General features: G+C 42.5%; 1 protein-coding gene across 1 annotated transcript in view; it reads left to right on the top strand.

The window, feature by feature from the left end:
* The first annotated feature begins 16,695 nt into the window (after nucleotides 1-16,695).
* The window catches only part of LOC121613151 (chemokine-like protein TAFA-2), a 37,439-nt gene continuing 37,336 nt past the window's right edge, over nucleotides 16,696-16,798 (top strand). The window contains exon 1 of the mRNA XM_041946439.1: nucleotides 16,696-16,795. Within this exon, the coding sequence (XP_041802373.1) occupies nucleotides 16,696-16,795 (100 nt within the window). The remainder of the gene's footprint in view (nucleotides 16,796-16,798) is intronic.

The raw sequence follows: 16,798 nt of genomic DNA, 5'->3' as shown, positions 1-16,798 counted from the left end.
CAGGGGCGGTGGGACGCTGGCTGTGTGTTTGTGTGTGTGTATGTGTGTGTGTGTGTGTGTGTGTGTGTGTGTGCAGAAACTGTTGTGTTTCCAGTGGGATGGTGTGTGTGCCGAGCTGTACATCTGAATTGCTGTCACACACAGACAGAAGTCTGTAATCAGGCATAATCAGGTGGTGGTGGTGGTGTGTATGGGTGTGCATGCATGCATTGTATGTGTGTTATTGTATAAGTTCAATGGGAATCAAGTTTTAATTATGGACACACACACACACACACACACACACACACACACACCCACACCCTCCAAACTTCATCCAAACATTTTTTGCCTCGCTGTCTAACAGACTGCTCTTGTAATTCTTATCTCTGCGATCACTTAATTGTTTGTCCACTGGTGTTTTTGATGTAGCCTTGTCTGTGGAATAGCACCCTACAGCTAACTGCATCTGCTAGACTGTAAAACCAGTGAGGGGGCAAATGCAACGCTATCATTTATTGGCACCACAGGGAATTCCTTTCGGTGCCTGTTGTCTAACTTGAGGCTTTCGGCACAACACAACACATATGGTGTTACAAAAAAAAACAAGAACTAGATTTCTCTCTTTAGCTGTTTTCTCTCTTTAAGAGACTATCCCCTAAAACAAACAGACTATTATCGATCATCAGATAGTAATGCAATAATACTGACAAAAAATAAGCTCTCACCCTCTCCTGCTGACTTGGCTTTTACATACGACCAAACAAACTGCCAGTGATTGACGTATTAAAACCTTTAACAGTGTTACAAACTCACTGAAGTACCAAGTGCTGGTAGAGTTTTATTTATACACTGGAAAAATAATAGTCAGTGTCAGTCACAGTCGGTAAAGTAAAACACTCCATAATTACCTGCAATGTGGAAGGATAATGAAACATAAATGATAATAATAAATTGCTTTATGCGACTCAGCCTGCACATCCTGATAGCTCCGCCTGCTATAAGGTGCAACACCTAACACTTGAAAACCTAGAAAATTCTGGAGCTACAGACGCAACATCACAATGAATTACCTGGCAATACTTTCTAGATTCTAGACATAAAGATTATAAGCATTTACAACACTGATGGGCTGCCAGGCTGCTTTGACGGTTGAGAGACTCTGCGGTGTCTCGTACTTGGATTACTTTTAAAACACGGCGTCCTTTTTGAAACTGACCACAATGACCTAAAAGATCAGAGTCTAATATACTGATACACATGACTTTTCGTAGTCAGGTCACATTCATATATCTCAGGCTCCCCATGTTAGCGATTCGCTGAACATGAGGTTTTAAACAGCCGAGCCGGCACCAGTTTTTACTTTGTGTTTTGTGTTAACTGACATCAGTGATGATGATCCATTCTCTCCCTTTCTCTCTATTTTTGTACCACACATCTGCATGCACCAGATAATTTTCAAAGGTTTTCAACCTGGCTTGAACAACGCCTCCGAGTAAAACAGCTTATATGATTGACTAAAAATGAACTGTTTGAAGTCAGCCTCAAAATGTGGGGCTGTTTGACACTGAGGCTCACAGCTGTAAGTCTTTGATGAGACACAACTGTGAGCTGCAACAAAAGCTGAGAAATAACTAGTTGCTTCAATTACCACACGTATCACACAAGACAATATTAAACTAGAGTAACGTTAAGTGTATCGCGCAAACGGATTACCGCGCTATCTATAGGCAAGGGACTCAGCGCTTTAAACATTCTGAAAATCAATCCATGCAAATTTGATTAAAAGGACTTGAAAACAAATATTTGAATAGGAGGGGTTGTGTATGTCAAGCGTGAAGATGAATAACATGAACACATTACGGATCGGGGGATTAAGGCATTTCAAATAGCCTGTGATGTTTGAGAATTATAGATTTATTTGTTCAGCCAATTTGCAGATGACAAAACAGTCATTTACATGAGGTGGCATACTGTCTTGTGCGAATGTATTCACTGACTGAAGGCTGCCTCAGATCACAGGTGTGTGTGTGTGTGTGTGTGTGTGTGTGTGTGTGTGTGTGTGTGTGTGATAGAGAGAGAGAGAGCACAAAGTGTATTTCATTACATTTGAGTTGGCTTGTTTTGGGGAAAGGTGCTTTGTATTATTTGCGTGTGTGTGTGTGTGTGTGTGTTTGGGTTCACAACTTGCCAGTCTGCCTATGTATGAGTGACACATGTCAACCGTCTAAACCCTGGAGAGGAGAAGCTGTCATGGGAATACAGAAGGAAGGGGAGGAGGGACAGAGGGATGAAGTGAAGGTGGGGAGAAAGAAACATATAGGGAGAGAAATCCCAAGTGAGAAAGCAGCGTGTTCATTAGCAGCACAAGAATGTGTGTGTAATGTATGTGTGAGCGTGCATGCTGCTGCGTGCGTTCGCGTGTCTGTGCTCGTGTGTGCGCAGCAGCAGGATGCTAACTGGGACACATTTCCCAGAATGAAGCAAAGCCAGATTTTGAGCAAGATTCTTTTTTATCTCAATATTTTTCTTGTCACTTTTTTACCTCTGCATGAACCGCTCTGTGCATATCAGCATGCAGATCTACCTCACTGCCACTGAAGTGCTGTGTGGCTTTAATGTGAGTGCTTATGTATTTTGAGTTACAATACTACATCGCCGGTTTGTCAGTCAGACTATTTCTCAAGCGATTCAATCTTAGGGAATAAACTGTGGGGTGAGAGGGGCCCACTCAAGTACAACCAGGCAGCCATTTGCTTTTTCCCACCCCATCCCCCCCACCCCCTGCACCAATCCTCAAAATGTCGACCCCTATACTTTTCCCACTGAATATTACATGTTCTCTTCTTCCAGGTACTTTGTATTTGCTGAAGGATTTTTTTGAAACTTTGTTTTCAATTTTTCTAAGCGAGCAATTGTTTTATCCATCCCCTGGCAGAATGCCTTTACTGGTTCTGGGCAGGACTTCCAAAGGAAAAACTCTTATATATATTCATAAGACAGGCATACTCACCTTAGATTGTTCCAAATTGCATTCATGTTCTTGGCTGCGCCTGTTTCGGCGACGGGTTATAAGTTGAAGATTGAATTAGACTCAAGGAAGGGAATCAAGAACAGAGAAACATAGGGTTTTGTGTGTGTGTGTGTGTGTGTGTGTGTGTCCCTGATAGTGTGAGGGAGGGAGGGATGTGTTCCATTTGAGGAGACCAGTTTTCTGTGATCACAACTCTGATAAGAATTGTGGGAAACCACACTCACAACAAGCTGTCCTGGAATACCAACTAGACACACACACACACACGCACACACACACACACACACACACACACACACACACGTGGCTGGAATGTATATCCATGTTTCCTCTTCCTCTAGATGTAGCTCTGAATTTGATTAGGTGCCTTGGCCTGGCGATGTAAATGTTTTCTTGCTGTGCATATAATGCATCCATGGGAACAGTGGATTGCATGTGGTAGTGTGTGTTTGTGTGTGTGTGTGTGTGTGTGTGTGTGTGTTTGTTTGTCTTGCAGGCACCATGGGTGCATGAGGGCAAGCAGTATAAATGATTTACTCAACTTACAGTGACGGTGCAGGAAAATGTCTGTGCAGATAGAACAGGATGTAGAAAATCAAATCACTCTCAGGCGCGGAATCAGTCGAACTCTCTCTCTTCCACCTCATTTCTGCTTCTAATGCACACACACTGAGGGAGAGCAGAGTTTAAAGTGGCCTGATATTATTTAATAGTGTATAAAGGAAATGTGAAAGGGTTGCCTCGTAGTGATGACCCTCAGCTTTATAGGAAGTTTCATCTCCTTGTTTAGCTGTCCGTCCCGCAACTTCACTGTTTTGGTTCATTCTCATTGCTTTTATAGCATAATTCTTGGACACAGCAGGCAGCTGTTTTCAACAAAAAAGCTCCAGAAACCCACTGTGCACGACCTGCTCAGCACTGAACAGCAGACAGACACAGTTACCGACAAGCTGGTGAACATAGTGGAGCATTTAGCAGCTGAAGTGTCTGATATTTCCCTCCGGAGTTGGTGTTGGAGTTAAAAGAGACATAACATTGAAATTAAAAACACCAGTTGGTGATAAATAAGACTGCATGGTAATGTTGCTCTGTGTTTACTCTATGTGTAAATAGGTAACTGTTTCCTAACAAGTTCACCATCAACATGAAAGGTACAGTATGTAAGATAAACACTCAATCCAGCCTTACATTTGTCTGAGACCCAAGCTCTGAGGTATGTAAATAAATTCTAATTTGAATACTGCTTGAGAGTGGATTGGACCAGTTTCAAGAGCTTCCTGTTTGACTGTTTTCTCTCTTTTTCCTCTCCACGAGTGAGACAGCAACAGAAAGAGACATAATTTCACCCACCAGGAAAACTAAACTCTCTGTTTGTCCGTCTGTCTGCCTCTGATTCTTGCCAGACCAGCTGCTGATCTGCCTGCCCCAGTGGCCTCAGTTCTTCATTATCATGTCTGGTGGAGGGTTGTGTGTAGAAGTCAATAGCTCACCCTGACATGCTGGCAATAACTTGTGATGGGAGTTTCTGGTGTGTGTTTGTGTGTGTGTGTGTGCCAAAACTCCACATCTGGCAGACTAACTGGCAGTGTAAAGAAGGTCCTGCTGAGTCAAATGTGCAATGACAGGATGTATTGTGGTTAAATGTTTAGATGCTAACCTGCCTGTTCTCATATGAGCCTGTGCAGAAATGTTGCATGTGCTCCCCATCCCTGCACACACACACACACACACACACACAGAGTTATAAATATTCTAATTGGACATGCTACTTTTATTTTTTGTCAATGCAGACCATGATAAATAATACGTGAGACAGTGGTTTTGCATACCTCTGTCTGGATTTGCATGTGTGTGTGTGTGTGTGCGTGTGTGTAACTGGAGCCCATCTGTTGTTGTGTATGCTGATATGGCAACTGCATCTGTGGGGAGCTGACTAGCACATTAGGAAAGAACACACACAAACACACACGCACAGACACACACTCGACCTGCACATACTGGACAGCTAACAGTTCATTTGACACTGTAATTACAGCCAGTGATCATGGATCTATTCATCAGCCCCCTTCCTCAGGGCGTCGACTGACCTCCAACAATATCACCGTGAGACGGAGGGATGGAGGGAGAGAGGTGAAGATGAGGGATGAAGGCTGGAGGGAAAAGGGAAGCATGGGTGGAGGGATGGGGAGAAGAAAAAGGTTAGGCGAAAAAATAATGGGCTGCAAGCAAATACGGGAGAAAGTGGACGAGGAGTGATATAGAGATTGGCAGGGTACATGTTTATGAGCCTGGAGGTGTGTTTGTTGGATTGATTCATTCATGAGTCTGTCCATGTCTGTGTGTGTGTGTGTGTCATGTGTATGTGTGCATGTGTGTCCACGCAGTTCACCTTCCACCACAGTCTCTTGCATTGAGCGTTGACCTTAGCTGCTGCTTCACTGTTGCATCATTAGGATGAGTTATACACCATTATTGCTCTGCCGCTATCTGTGGCTGCTGGTTGGTAAACACACACCGACACATGCGCACACCCACACACCCACACAGGCACACATCAAATCATGGCAGCCTGTATGAAAACAGCATGCATAAGTTATGTGCACCAGGCTGTGAGGTGAAATAGGAAAGCAACAAGGAGTGATCTGGGGAGAAGAGACAAAGAGAAGAGAAGGGGCGAAGTTTGGCTAATGCATGAGACCCTCTGCTTTATTGTCTTCGCTACTTTTTGTTATCAAGAAATGTTGTGAACATCCCTGGAAGACTTAATTATAATCCATCAGTAGACCTAAATAGATGCATTTGGGCATCCATGTGCACGCAAAAATCCACACAAGCATCCAACAACCTGAATTACAGATATCATCACCAAGTCATGACGCTACATAGCGACAACTATTTTTACAAGCTGCGACAGCGTGGCTGGTATTGTTTTCACCTTGTGAGTCTGTGCGTGCATGTCATCAAGGCAAAATGTGATCCTGAAGACAACTCTTGTCACGGGAACCACCACAGAGGCAGTTTTGAGGACTTTGGCAGGTGTGTATATGGGTGTGGTCCAACCCATGACTACTGAGTACTGATGTAATAATGTCATGATGACCACTGAGTGCTCATGGGTCGGAATATCAACACGTTGTTGCGGCTGCTGTGATCCCATTGCAAGATCTCTAAATAGAGATCATTTTTAATTATTACAGTTATTCAATTTCAAATTCAATGTAATTTCTGCAAATACATCAAGGTTAATGTTACTATAGAAACAGTAACCTCACGCTAATAGCGATTTTCTACAGATAAATATTGACAACTACTTCTCTCTGCAGTGTTTGCAGCTATTTATTTGCCTTGAAGCTTCCAGTGTGGGGATTATCTGTATGGCTACAGTACCAGACTTTGTTTCAGTTCAAGCTGCAACCAACCTTTTCAGTGTCATGATTCATTGTCTATGCAGGAATCAGCATCTGTTATCAAAGCTGATCGAACATCCTTTGCAAATATCCCACTGCTTCTTATTAAGCAACATTTAGCAAAATTGTACACGCTGAAACACAAACATATGACGCTGCATTAATTTTAAAAACATAGCTGTCATTTCCCTAAAAGATGCTTCCTCGGCGCTACATATTTTTGGGGACCGTTAGCAAAACTATTTTTGAGCAAGGGTGCGTGTGGCTTCGTCTCTGTGTGTGTCAGCCTCAGCCTGATACACATGGGCCTACTGGGACCACCCAAGCAGATGCTTCATTTACAAAATTATGCATTTAGGGCAGAGAAATAGGTCTGAACCAGGGGAGTTTAGGGGAGGCTACAGAATGAGACCAGAGAGGACTGAGGCCATCAGTGAGTCATCCCATTGTGATCCCTCCATTGTTCTTCAGAAACTTCTGCCCTGTGTGTTAATATGCCAGAGAAGCAGAGACAAAGACGGGAAAAGAAAAGAAAGGAAGGGAGAGAGGATGCATCAATGTGTTTTTACCGTCTCTTCTTCATCTTTAAGTATTCATTAAACTGAAACAGAAGTTTCTATGGGCAGCTCGGACACTAATAGTTACCTTCTGCCTCTCATCTAAGCACATCACAGATCGTCATCTCTTTCTCTCCTCTGGCCCACACACTCTCTCTAAAATGAAAAAAGGAAAAACAACTGGGAAAGTGGATTGTTGACTCCCCTAATATATTTTTTACTCTGCTCCATTGCTTTTTCTCTCTCTGACACCTTTTTTTTCTACATAAACTATAACCAGCCGCGTTGGCAGCCCTCCACTGACACACATGGATGAAGCCAGTTCTGGATGAAGTTTTTCACACTCATTGATCATTCTTGAGGTTCCCCAACTGGCAGCAGCTTCTCGTTTAGCTCAACAGGACTTGATTTTAAATATTGCCTGTGAGGCTGCCGCTGTGCTTTTATGTTGCGTGTGTTTCCCTCTGTGGCAGGTGAGAGGTCCATAAGGAGCAGACCACGTGTTTATGTGTGTGTTTAACCTTTGCTTCCGGATTGAAGCATTTTCATTAACAATCACATTGCCTCATGTTAGAGTCTCTGTGAAACATAATAGGGACAAATTGCCTACTGCATGGAGACATCTTACTTCAAGTGTACATCATTCCACATGCACAATCAATGGGATGATGGTAAGTGAACACATCATTGTGACGTCCTGCACTGATTCTGAGTGTCTTCAGTTCAGTGGTACGTTCGGTCTGTTGCTGGTTTAAGCTGTCACGTTCAGTTCGTTACAAAACTAGCCTGTACAAGCAGCGCAGTTAATAGTTCAGCAACCTATTATTTACGACTGACTCGTGGCACGATCGTTTCTGTGGCGTTTAGGTACTAAACATCTCATATCACCCATAATTTCTAGAGCTCAGGGTAATGTCCCACCATGAATTCAGAAATGTAAGGAGTATAAATTTAAAACAACATATAACAGTGATAAACAGCAAATCCTGTGTGAAGCTGGAACCAGTGAATTTTTTTGTTTGGAAAATGACTTCAAATCACCTCATAGACAAATGTTTCCAACTCTTATATAACTTACATATTGGGGAATATTCGTGTCAGTGAGGAAGACATTAATAAGTGGTGGTAGCAGGAGAGAGAGAGAGAGAGAGAGAGAGAGAGAGAGAGAGAGAGAAAGAAAGAGAGATGAAAAGGGAAAAGAAACACAATCTAAATATACCAGCTGAGGGCGGTGGAGAGGAGAAAAAGTGCCGGTCCTCTGAAAACCACAGTGTGATGAAAAATTAAATTGGGAGGCACACTAGAGAGGAGAGGACAGACAGAGAAAGAGCGTGGAGAGAAAGTGCTTTTACTGCCGGTCACTTTCACCTGTCTGTCTGGGAGATGGACGGATGAAATCAGACTCCTATTCAAGTGTGCTGGAAAAGTAGAACGTGTATTCTTCCTGCACTGCGCTGCACATATTTTCAGCCTCCAGTCCCTTCACGGTCCAGGTGGTTATCCTCAAACATCTGAGGCTCAGTACTTCCTTATTGTTTTATACCCTTTGATGCGACTCTTACTGAACCACCTCTGTTCCTAATGCTGCTTGTTCAGCAACATTGTCAGTCCTCTGGAATAAAACTGGGTGTTTTACATTTATCTGTTTTTCTTTCTCTCCACAGCAAACACTACATTTGTCAACCAAGGTTTATTGTGTTGGATGGATTTCCACTTTTCTAATCTAGCAGTTAAATAATCCCAACCAAGACGCGACAAAAGCCCTAAAACCTGGATTGAAATTGAATTAAAGAAGCCATTTCTTCCCCCTGGATTATTTTTTCGGCCGTGCTCTCCCATGCCTGACGCTATCCTCTCTCAGGGGCCGCACAGCGGAGGCCATTTGCATTTTACTTTAATATATTTCCTAAATTCCAAAGCTTCAAGAGATCCCCACTTTGCATTTGTTTATTTAGTTCAAAGTGTTTTTTTCTGTTATTGCCCAAGAACCTTGCAGAAAATTGAAGTGTAGTCAAAATGTGATAGATAAATATGAAAGTGTTGTGCTGCGTATTCTTTGGAGAGAGGGACTTTGATGTTATTTTTGCAGTGTTAAGCCATCTTATAGCTATGGTGTAGCCCGTGCCTGTAGGTGAGGGCTGGCAATTCCCTTTTTCTTTCATTGTCTGATGCTGTTGGACTTGTGGGTGATAGAAAGGCTCAGACAACATAACTGCGTTTACCACCTGGATCTGCACTGTCAGCAGACACACACTCTGCGGCGTTGTGTTGTCTGTCTGTGTGTGTGTGTCTTTGTGTGTGTGTGTGTGTGTGCGTGCGTGTCTTTGTTTGCGTTTGACCTGGGGATGTTTTAGGGGTGGCTGTGTCGTTGTGTGGACGATGGATTTGTAGTGACATCAGGATCGTACCTTGCGGTGCAACGAGCTCTCCAGGTTAGCAGAGCGAGCAGCAAACAGAGACAGAGCAAAAGAGAGAAAGAGAGAGGGAGAGACAGACAGACAGACAGACAGACAGAGAGAGAGAGAGAGAGACAGACAGACAGAGAGAGAGAGAGAGGGGGAGAGACAGACAGACAGACAGACAGACAGACAGACAGAGAGAGAGAGAGAGAGAGAGACAGACAGACAGACAGACAGAGAGAGAGAGAGATGGAGTGTGACACCTTTGGCTCGAATGAAGCTTTCGGGATGTGTTGAGGACACACATGTAGCAGCAGCAGGCAAAAGCTGATTTGAAAGATGGGAATGTCAAGTCTGTGATGCGCATTCTGCTGAAGTCATAAAATACAGTTAAGTAGTGAAAGAGTGATGAGAGGTGGAGGAATGGAGGAGGAATGGGCCGAAAGCTTCAAGCTTCTCATTTTCTCTCCGTTCTTTCCATTTCCCCCCATATTTCTCTGCAACACACACACACACACACACACACACGCACACACATTTGAGTTTCCACAATGCTAAATTGGAGGCTTAATTTGGACCTGCAGGCTTTCTCCACAGGTCACATGGAGTGAATTTATCCACAAAGGCCAAACTTTGGATTTCATTAATGAAACACACACCCACATATACACGCACACATGCTTCTGGCAGAATCAGGGAGGCCTAATCAAGCTGAAATCTCCCGAAGTTGCAATTAGGTTTGGAGAGTCACAGTCTGGCTACAAAAAAACCCCTTCAGTTAAGTCAGAAGAATACACAGATTTCCTCCGACATCATACTATTGTGTTCCAGCCATTCCAGATTCACCTTCTGCTGTGTGATAACTTAGCCACTACTCATTTATTGTGCCCCTGTAGAAATTAAGCACACCTGCAACCTTACATGGCTCATTTTCTTATGGCAATAGTGTCCTCTGATTCAAATTATCCAAGGTTTTGACCTTAGAAACATTTCTAGGTTATGCTGTACAATGTGTATGTGCAAGACTCGCCCTGTCTGAGCTGGGATAAGATCTAGTCACCTGCGACCTTGCAAAGGATAAGTGGGCGTAGTAAGAGAGATTCAAGTTTGCTTAAAACACATTTACAAATTAAGAAACTGGTGCATCAGCATTCTTACATGACTAAGACTTCACAGCCAGATTTTGAAATTGGTCCAGCACTGAGCGAGAGCGCTGCAGGAGGCAGCCGCGAAACGTGCTGCAATGCAATCCCTCCGGGCGTTTGTGCGCCATCAGTGTACGTCCACTATAAATGCTTGTTTTTGCCACCAACAGGCTCAGATTGTTCATTTAAGTGTCTGACAACATTATGGAAAGGATTTCTACAGAGATAGACCTTTTTGTTAAAGAGTCAGAGCCTTTTTGTTTAACCAGAAACAGCTGCTATCACCAGACTCCATTTACAGAAACAGTCATTTTATCATCATAAAGTAGACTTCAAAGCCGACAGAAGAAAAGCCCAAACTTGTCTTTTCATGGTTCCAATGTTCACCAACTCTGATTTAGTCAAAATAAACCCTCAATTCGCCGAGTTAGATGTGAAAATATCGGGAGGGGACTGAAAAGCTCTCCCACTCACTTGGTGTGAGGTTTCAGATGGATTCTTTCAGAGATTACGTCCATCTTTCTTCAGTGCTGCTCCCAGATTTTGCATTTCGCCATACTGCTGAATGTGTGCTTTCAGTTTGTAACACCGACACTCAGCTGCTGCATTTGTTTTACGAAAGTTGTTGGCCTACATATTTCTATATATATTTCAAGATGTTCTAAATGTTAATTTTTCCTGTTGTCCCTTTATTATCAGGAAACAGGGAATTGTTTGGATGGGCATCCCCAGTGTTGCAGTACAGGCGTGCAGGCTACTCTGTGACTAAATAAATTTTACGTCTTGTTAACAGCAGATCAGCTGCACAGATCAGTGCAATGCACACTGTCGCACACACAGTTATTTCGTACTGTACATCATTCATTTCCCACCCATATTTTCATTTTTCAAGCACTTTCAAGCAGTGCTTTTGGGGCACAGAACAGACTCAGTAATTTGAGGCGTGTCTCTTTCAGCCTTCTCGCTTGCTCACTCTCTAAAGTTGAACAAATATTTTATGTTACCTAAAAACAAATTTCTATATGTTCTGTAGCCTTCAGATGCAGCGTGCTGTACGGATTCTTTACACCTACCTAAGATCTGAACACAATGCAACCCAGACTACCTCTAGATGTAATCTGATCACGTTGCATTAACGTGCATTTTCCTCATCCGGACAACATGTCCTGATATAGATCACGTTTTAATACCAGGTGTAAATGGGTTTTCTTCCCTCGCCTTCATCCTTGTATTGTTCTCTTTCGCTCTTACATTGCTTCTATGCACTCGTCTCCTTACCTTTCATCTTTGCTTTCTATCATCGCTGTCCTTTCGGCTCCTCTTTGCTGTCCCTTGACAATATCAGACAATATCTTCCATTCTCTTTTGATACAGCGACTTTGAATGGCACAGCAAGCTACTGTGAGTACCCTGACGACCTCAGGCATGATACCTCTCCACAGGAGACCGAGATTGTCATCTCTCTGTTAAATTCTCTGGATGAATGAGATCCCTATCTATTGTTGCCAATTCATAGTCACACAAGTGCTAGTTAACTTCTTGTGAGGGAGCGGACACACACACCTCACGCACAAAGACAGAGAAACGTACACAAACAAGCTTGTAGGGAATCACAGATTTCTGATTGGTGCAGAAGTCTTTTCTCACATTTAATTACAAAATTACAGTCAACACAATATGACACAGTGTAGCACTGGGAACATTTGAGGGTGCTTGCACATCTGTAGCTCAGTGCATTTGGTCTGGACCAGAGCAAAAAAAACATACATAGCTGTCTTTAGTCTTGGTCCAGTTCATGTTCACGGACAAGTAACTCATTGATTGGACAGTTTTGGCAACTAACTAAAAAAATGAATTAATATAACAGAGGGATATTACTGTAGGATCTCTACATCACATACTTTTTAGTGGACTTGAAGTGCAACAGTGGGTACAGCAGGTGAAAGAAGATCAACACACTGCTGTTTTAGCTGATTTTGACCGACACAGATATGTGTTACCAACTGTATATACAGTATACCGTATATCGCTTAAACAGGTCTTTTAAGATCGGTTACAGATCACAATAAGCTGATGGATTTAACACAAAATGCACTGTGGTTGCTCTGTTTGCTTCAGAACATAAACACACAATACCTCGAGTCTGCTTTTCAAAGTGGTCTCAGTCTGGATGTTCAGTCCACACTTGAGATCGATGGACAGCTTTCACACCAGCCCAGACAAACCACACTATACTTAAAAATGCATCAGTTTGATTTAACCGAACCAAACAGGGACAGTGTGCAAGTGCCCTAAACACGGTTTATCCTGCAGCGGCGCAGACACAGATTAAAACCATTCTCAATATTTAAAGCCACAAATTCAGCCTTTCTGGACCAGAATTAAGCTAGTGCTGCCATTGTATAGCTTCTGTCTGCAAAATCACTTCATGTTAATTGCCGCAGTAACTGATGTAGAGAGTACAGGCATCCAATTTTCCAAATGGCGGATATCTCAGGGAATGAAAACTCCTTGAATATTAATGTATTTCCACTACATTTTTCTCCTCGACCGTTGGGAGATCAACCAGAGCTCATATGCCCGTGAGATGTCTGTCCGGCTTTAGCTAAGATGCATACAAACACACGCGCCCACGTGTACACGCACACAAATACAGACTGGAGATATAGGGAGGAAGCTGATCAGCCGCGTGGAGCGGGGAGGGCATTCCAATGGGACTAATTAAAGGGATGGAACAGACTGCAGAACTCATCTGAGACCAACACTCTTTCTCCAACTCCATCTCTTTCTCCTCTCGCTCTTCCTTTCTATTTTGCTCCTCTGTGTTTGGTTAATGAAAGCTACATCATCCAGGGTTAGAGGATCCAATGCTGCTTTCTTCCCGCTATTCATAACGGCAGATATGATCAGGGGAGATTAGGAATTTCTATCAGACATCTGCAGTACCTGAAGGGGGCTGCTGGAAACGTTTTCTTAACACATATGCATGGGATCAATATGCAGATGTAGTGTAAACACAAATGTTTTAATCACTTAGCATAAAATCAGAAAATTCCCAAAGCCTTTAACTCAAACCATACAATGCCTAAAATGCATGTCTGTGAGCATGTATAAGTGAGTTTGTGTGTGTGTGTGTGTTTGTGTGTGTGTGTGGGTGTGTGGGTGTGTGTGTGCACATGAGTCACTATCGGCTGCTGAGTTTGATACTGATGGAGAGTCAAGCTGTTTAGATGCTATTGATCAGAGCCCTGTGTTCCTGAGCAGTCAGACACACACACGCACACACACACGCACACACACCTCCCCCTCCTCCTTTCTCTCGCTCTCTCTCTCTTTTCCTGCTCCTTTCTGAATCCATTTCTATATTACACACCCACTCATTCTGCGGCAGACAGACCAAACAACCAGCCAAAATGAAGTGGCACTGCATCATCACAAACACTGCTGTGTGTCTAAATGAGCTGGAGAGGAAGCGGGCAGCGTCTCTGCTTTGTTTCCTAATTATTTACTACAAGCAGAGCATAGGTGTGGACAGGAGGAAGGGAGTAAGCAGAGGAGGGAGGGAGGGAGGTAGACTAAAGGAGACAACCAGAGATGAATGGGAGACAAGACGAAAAGCGACAATAAATCTTATATGTGTATGATTCTGTTTGTGTGTGTGTGTGTGTGCGTGTGCGTGATGCCCTCTAACCAGAGAAAGCCTTGGCTCAGCCTGTCTGGCTTTGCAGCTTCTCCCAGCTCTAGAAATGCCTGGCTGCGTAGCCAGATGACTCACACACCCAGCTCAGAACTCAAGCCAGGGCTTAACGCACACGCGCACACACACTTCCTCGTGGCAAAGAGCTCACACACATGCACACAAATATATGCCCGAATATGTGTGCACAAATAAACACATCAGCACATACTCAGACCCAACCAGGTGTGTGTGTGTGTACTGTATAATCTCATCTGCACTGAGTTAATCTGCACAGACTCTCACACAAACCTGGAAAGTTTGGTTTGTTTCACTTACATCATCACATATCTACTCAAAAGTATTTCACAAGATTCTTTGATTTTTTTTTTCTGCACTTCGCATTTGCTGGTTTACTAGAAAAGTAAATCAACTTCCATGAAAAGTATTTAAAGAGTGACTTAACACGAAATCCACTGTTTGAGGTAGTAAATTACAGGCACAGATATGACATGACTATGGTCCTAGGCCGCAGTGCTCTTTGCAATGGTAGTCCTTTGCCTTTTTCCAGTAAAAGGAGTAATGCTGCACTTTAGACCACAACAAGACAATCCAAAGTACAATGCAACATCATGTTCACTCCAATCTGAGTAAAAGCTCCCCTGCCAAGAAATATGAAGACAAAAATCAGCTCTTGTCGGTGTGGAGAGTTTGGAGTTGCAAATAGATCAAGAGTGCACAAACAAGAGCAGTAGTACTGAGCTGAGTTTAAGTGTATTCATGTCAACATGTTGTGTTCAAGGCAAAATGGGTTGTTAAGTTTCTCCTCATGTTGTGTCTTAAGTCTTATAGGTGCTTTTGTTCTGCTTGCCTCCTGCAGTTATTTATTCACACACTGACACACATGTATACAGGCCTACTTACAAAACACAGTTTCCCTGGTGGAGAAAGAGAGTTTGTTTGCCTGTTGTGGAAGTTTTCTTGTTGCTCAGTGCTCAGAATATGAAGTACTGTAATCATATGCATCCCCGATCACTACTTCAATGTAAACACCTGTTCGCATTTGGACAGAAAGAGAGAGAGAGAGAGTGAGAGAGAGAGACACACACACACAAGAGATTTTGTGTGTTTTTTGTGCTTATTCATTGCTGTGTGTGTCTTGCCCAGAATAATATCATGAAAAAATAAATACTACTATTAAAAATATATTGCTGATAAACAATTCTTGGTTGATTTTTGTTTTCTACTAAACTATTTTTCTTTGCTAGCTTTGCTCTGATTAGAATAATTTCATGATTGTTTTTTTAAAACGTTTTATTGCCTTGTTTGTGAGTTTGTGAGTTGTGACATTCGTCAGACCTGAGTAGGCTGTAAAAGCTTTGGACTGCTTTGGTTTGGATTACAATTCTCTTCACTCAGCTATAACAGATGCCATCTATTTGCAACCAAACTTACAAACACATAAACAGGACTTAATCAGTGGACAGCGACGATGTAGGCTATTTTAACAGAACTTGGCTCTTGGCTGTTTTTTTTTTGTACATAGTTTTCCTGTTGGCTGCCAAGATAAGAATTAAATGGAGGGTGATTTTCCAAATCAACAAGCAGCGATAGTCCCTGAACTTCTGTCTTTCATCCCTTTGTTTCTCTCTCCTCGTCTCTATCCCTCTTTCTCTCTCACTCATCTTCCTTTCTGTTTGAATGTTTTTACAGTAAAAAATAAATTTCCCTGTGTAAAAAATCATTTTCTTTGGCAAGGCAATGAGCTCCTGTAGGTTGTGTGTGAATGTCAGCTTTGTCTATATGCTTTACAGTACCTTGCAAAGTTGTCTAAGTTCATGCATATATTTTTTAACAAGACTACGGTATTGCAGCCACGCTAGCAGCTCTGTGAGGCCGCTAGCTAAAGGCTAACCTGCTCACAATGATAATGCTAACATGCTGATGTTAAGCAGATATAATGATAACCATGTTAACCATAAAGATTTAGGACATGATAAGATAAGCCTTTATTTTTCCCAAGCTGGGGAAATGCATGTTATACCTATTCATATTTTATTTATATTTTTTTTATCTATGTCTTATTCCTATTGCGAAACTGAGCTATCCTTCTCAAGGTAATATTATTGTACAATCCTTTTGTATATAATGTACAAATACATAGGATTTTATTTTTGTCCTTGTTAGTGTCTATCTACTCTTTTTCTATGTCTCCTTTTTGTTCTTGCTCTTTGTAACAGCTAAATTTCCCCAGCGTGGGATCAGTAAGTTTATCTGATCTAATAGTTGCTGAGATATTTCAGTGTGGACCAAAGTGGTGGACTGACACATGGGTATTACCATTCTGCGGCTAGAATGGCTAAAAGGGCAGTAAAGGGGAATATATTTGCCTTTACAACTGCTGAAAGAAGTCATGCAATGTGCATTATATTTCATTCATTTAGTTTGTGTGCATTTTAACTAATGGAGTATATGTGTTTCTGTTTCTTTCTGGCAGAATGCGGGAACGGGGTCCTTGCATTTGTGGAGTAGGTGTGTGGAGTCTACTGCTGTCCCTCTGTCTGGCCTCCCTCACACATGCACACAGGAGTCACACAGGTA

Source organism: Chelmon rostratus, chromosome 10 (assembly GCF_017976325.1).
Source record: "Chelmon rostratus isolate fCheRos1 chromosome 10, fCheRos1.pri, whole genome shotgun sequence".
Lineage (NCBI taxonomy): Eukaryota > Metazoa > Chordata > Actinopteri > Chaetodontiformes > Chaetodontidae > Chelmon > Chelmon rostratus.
This window is presented reverse-complemented; position numbering and strand designations above follow the sequence as displayed.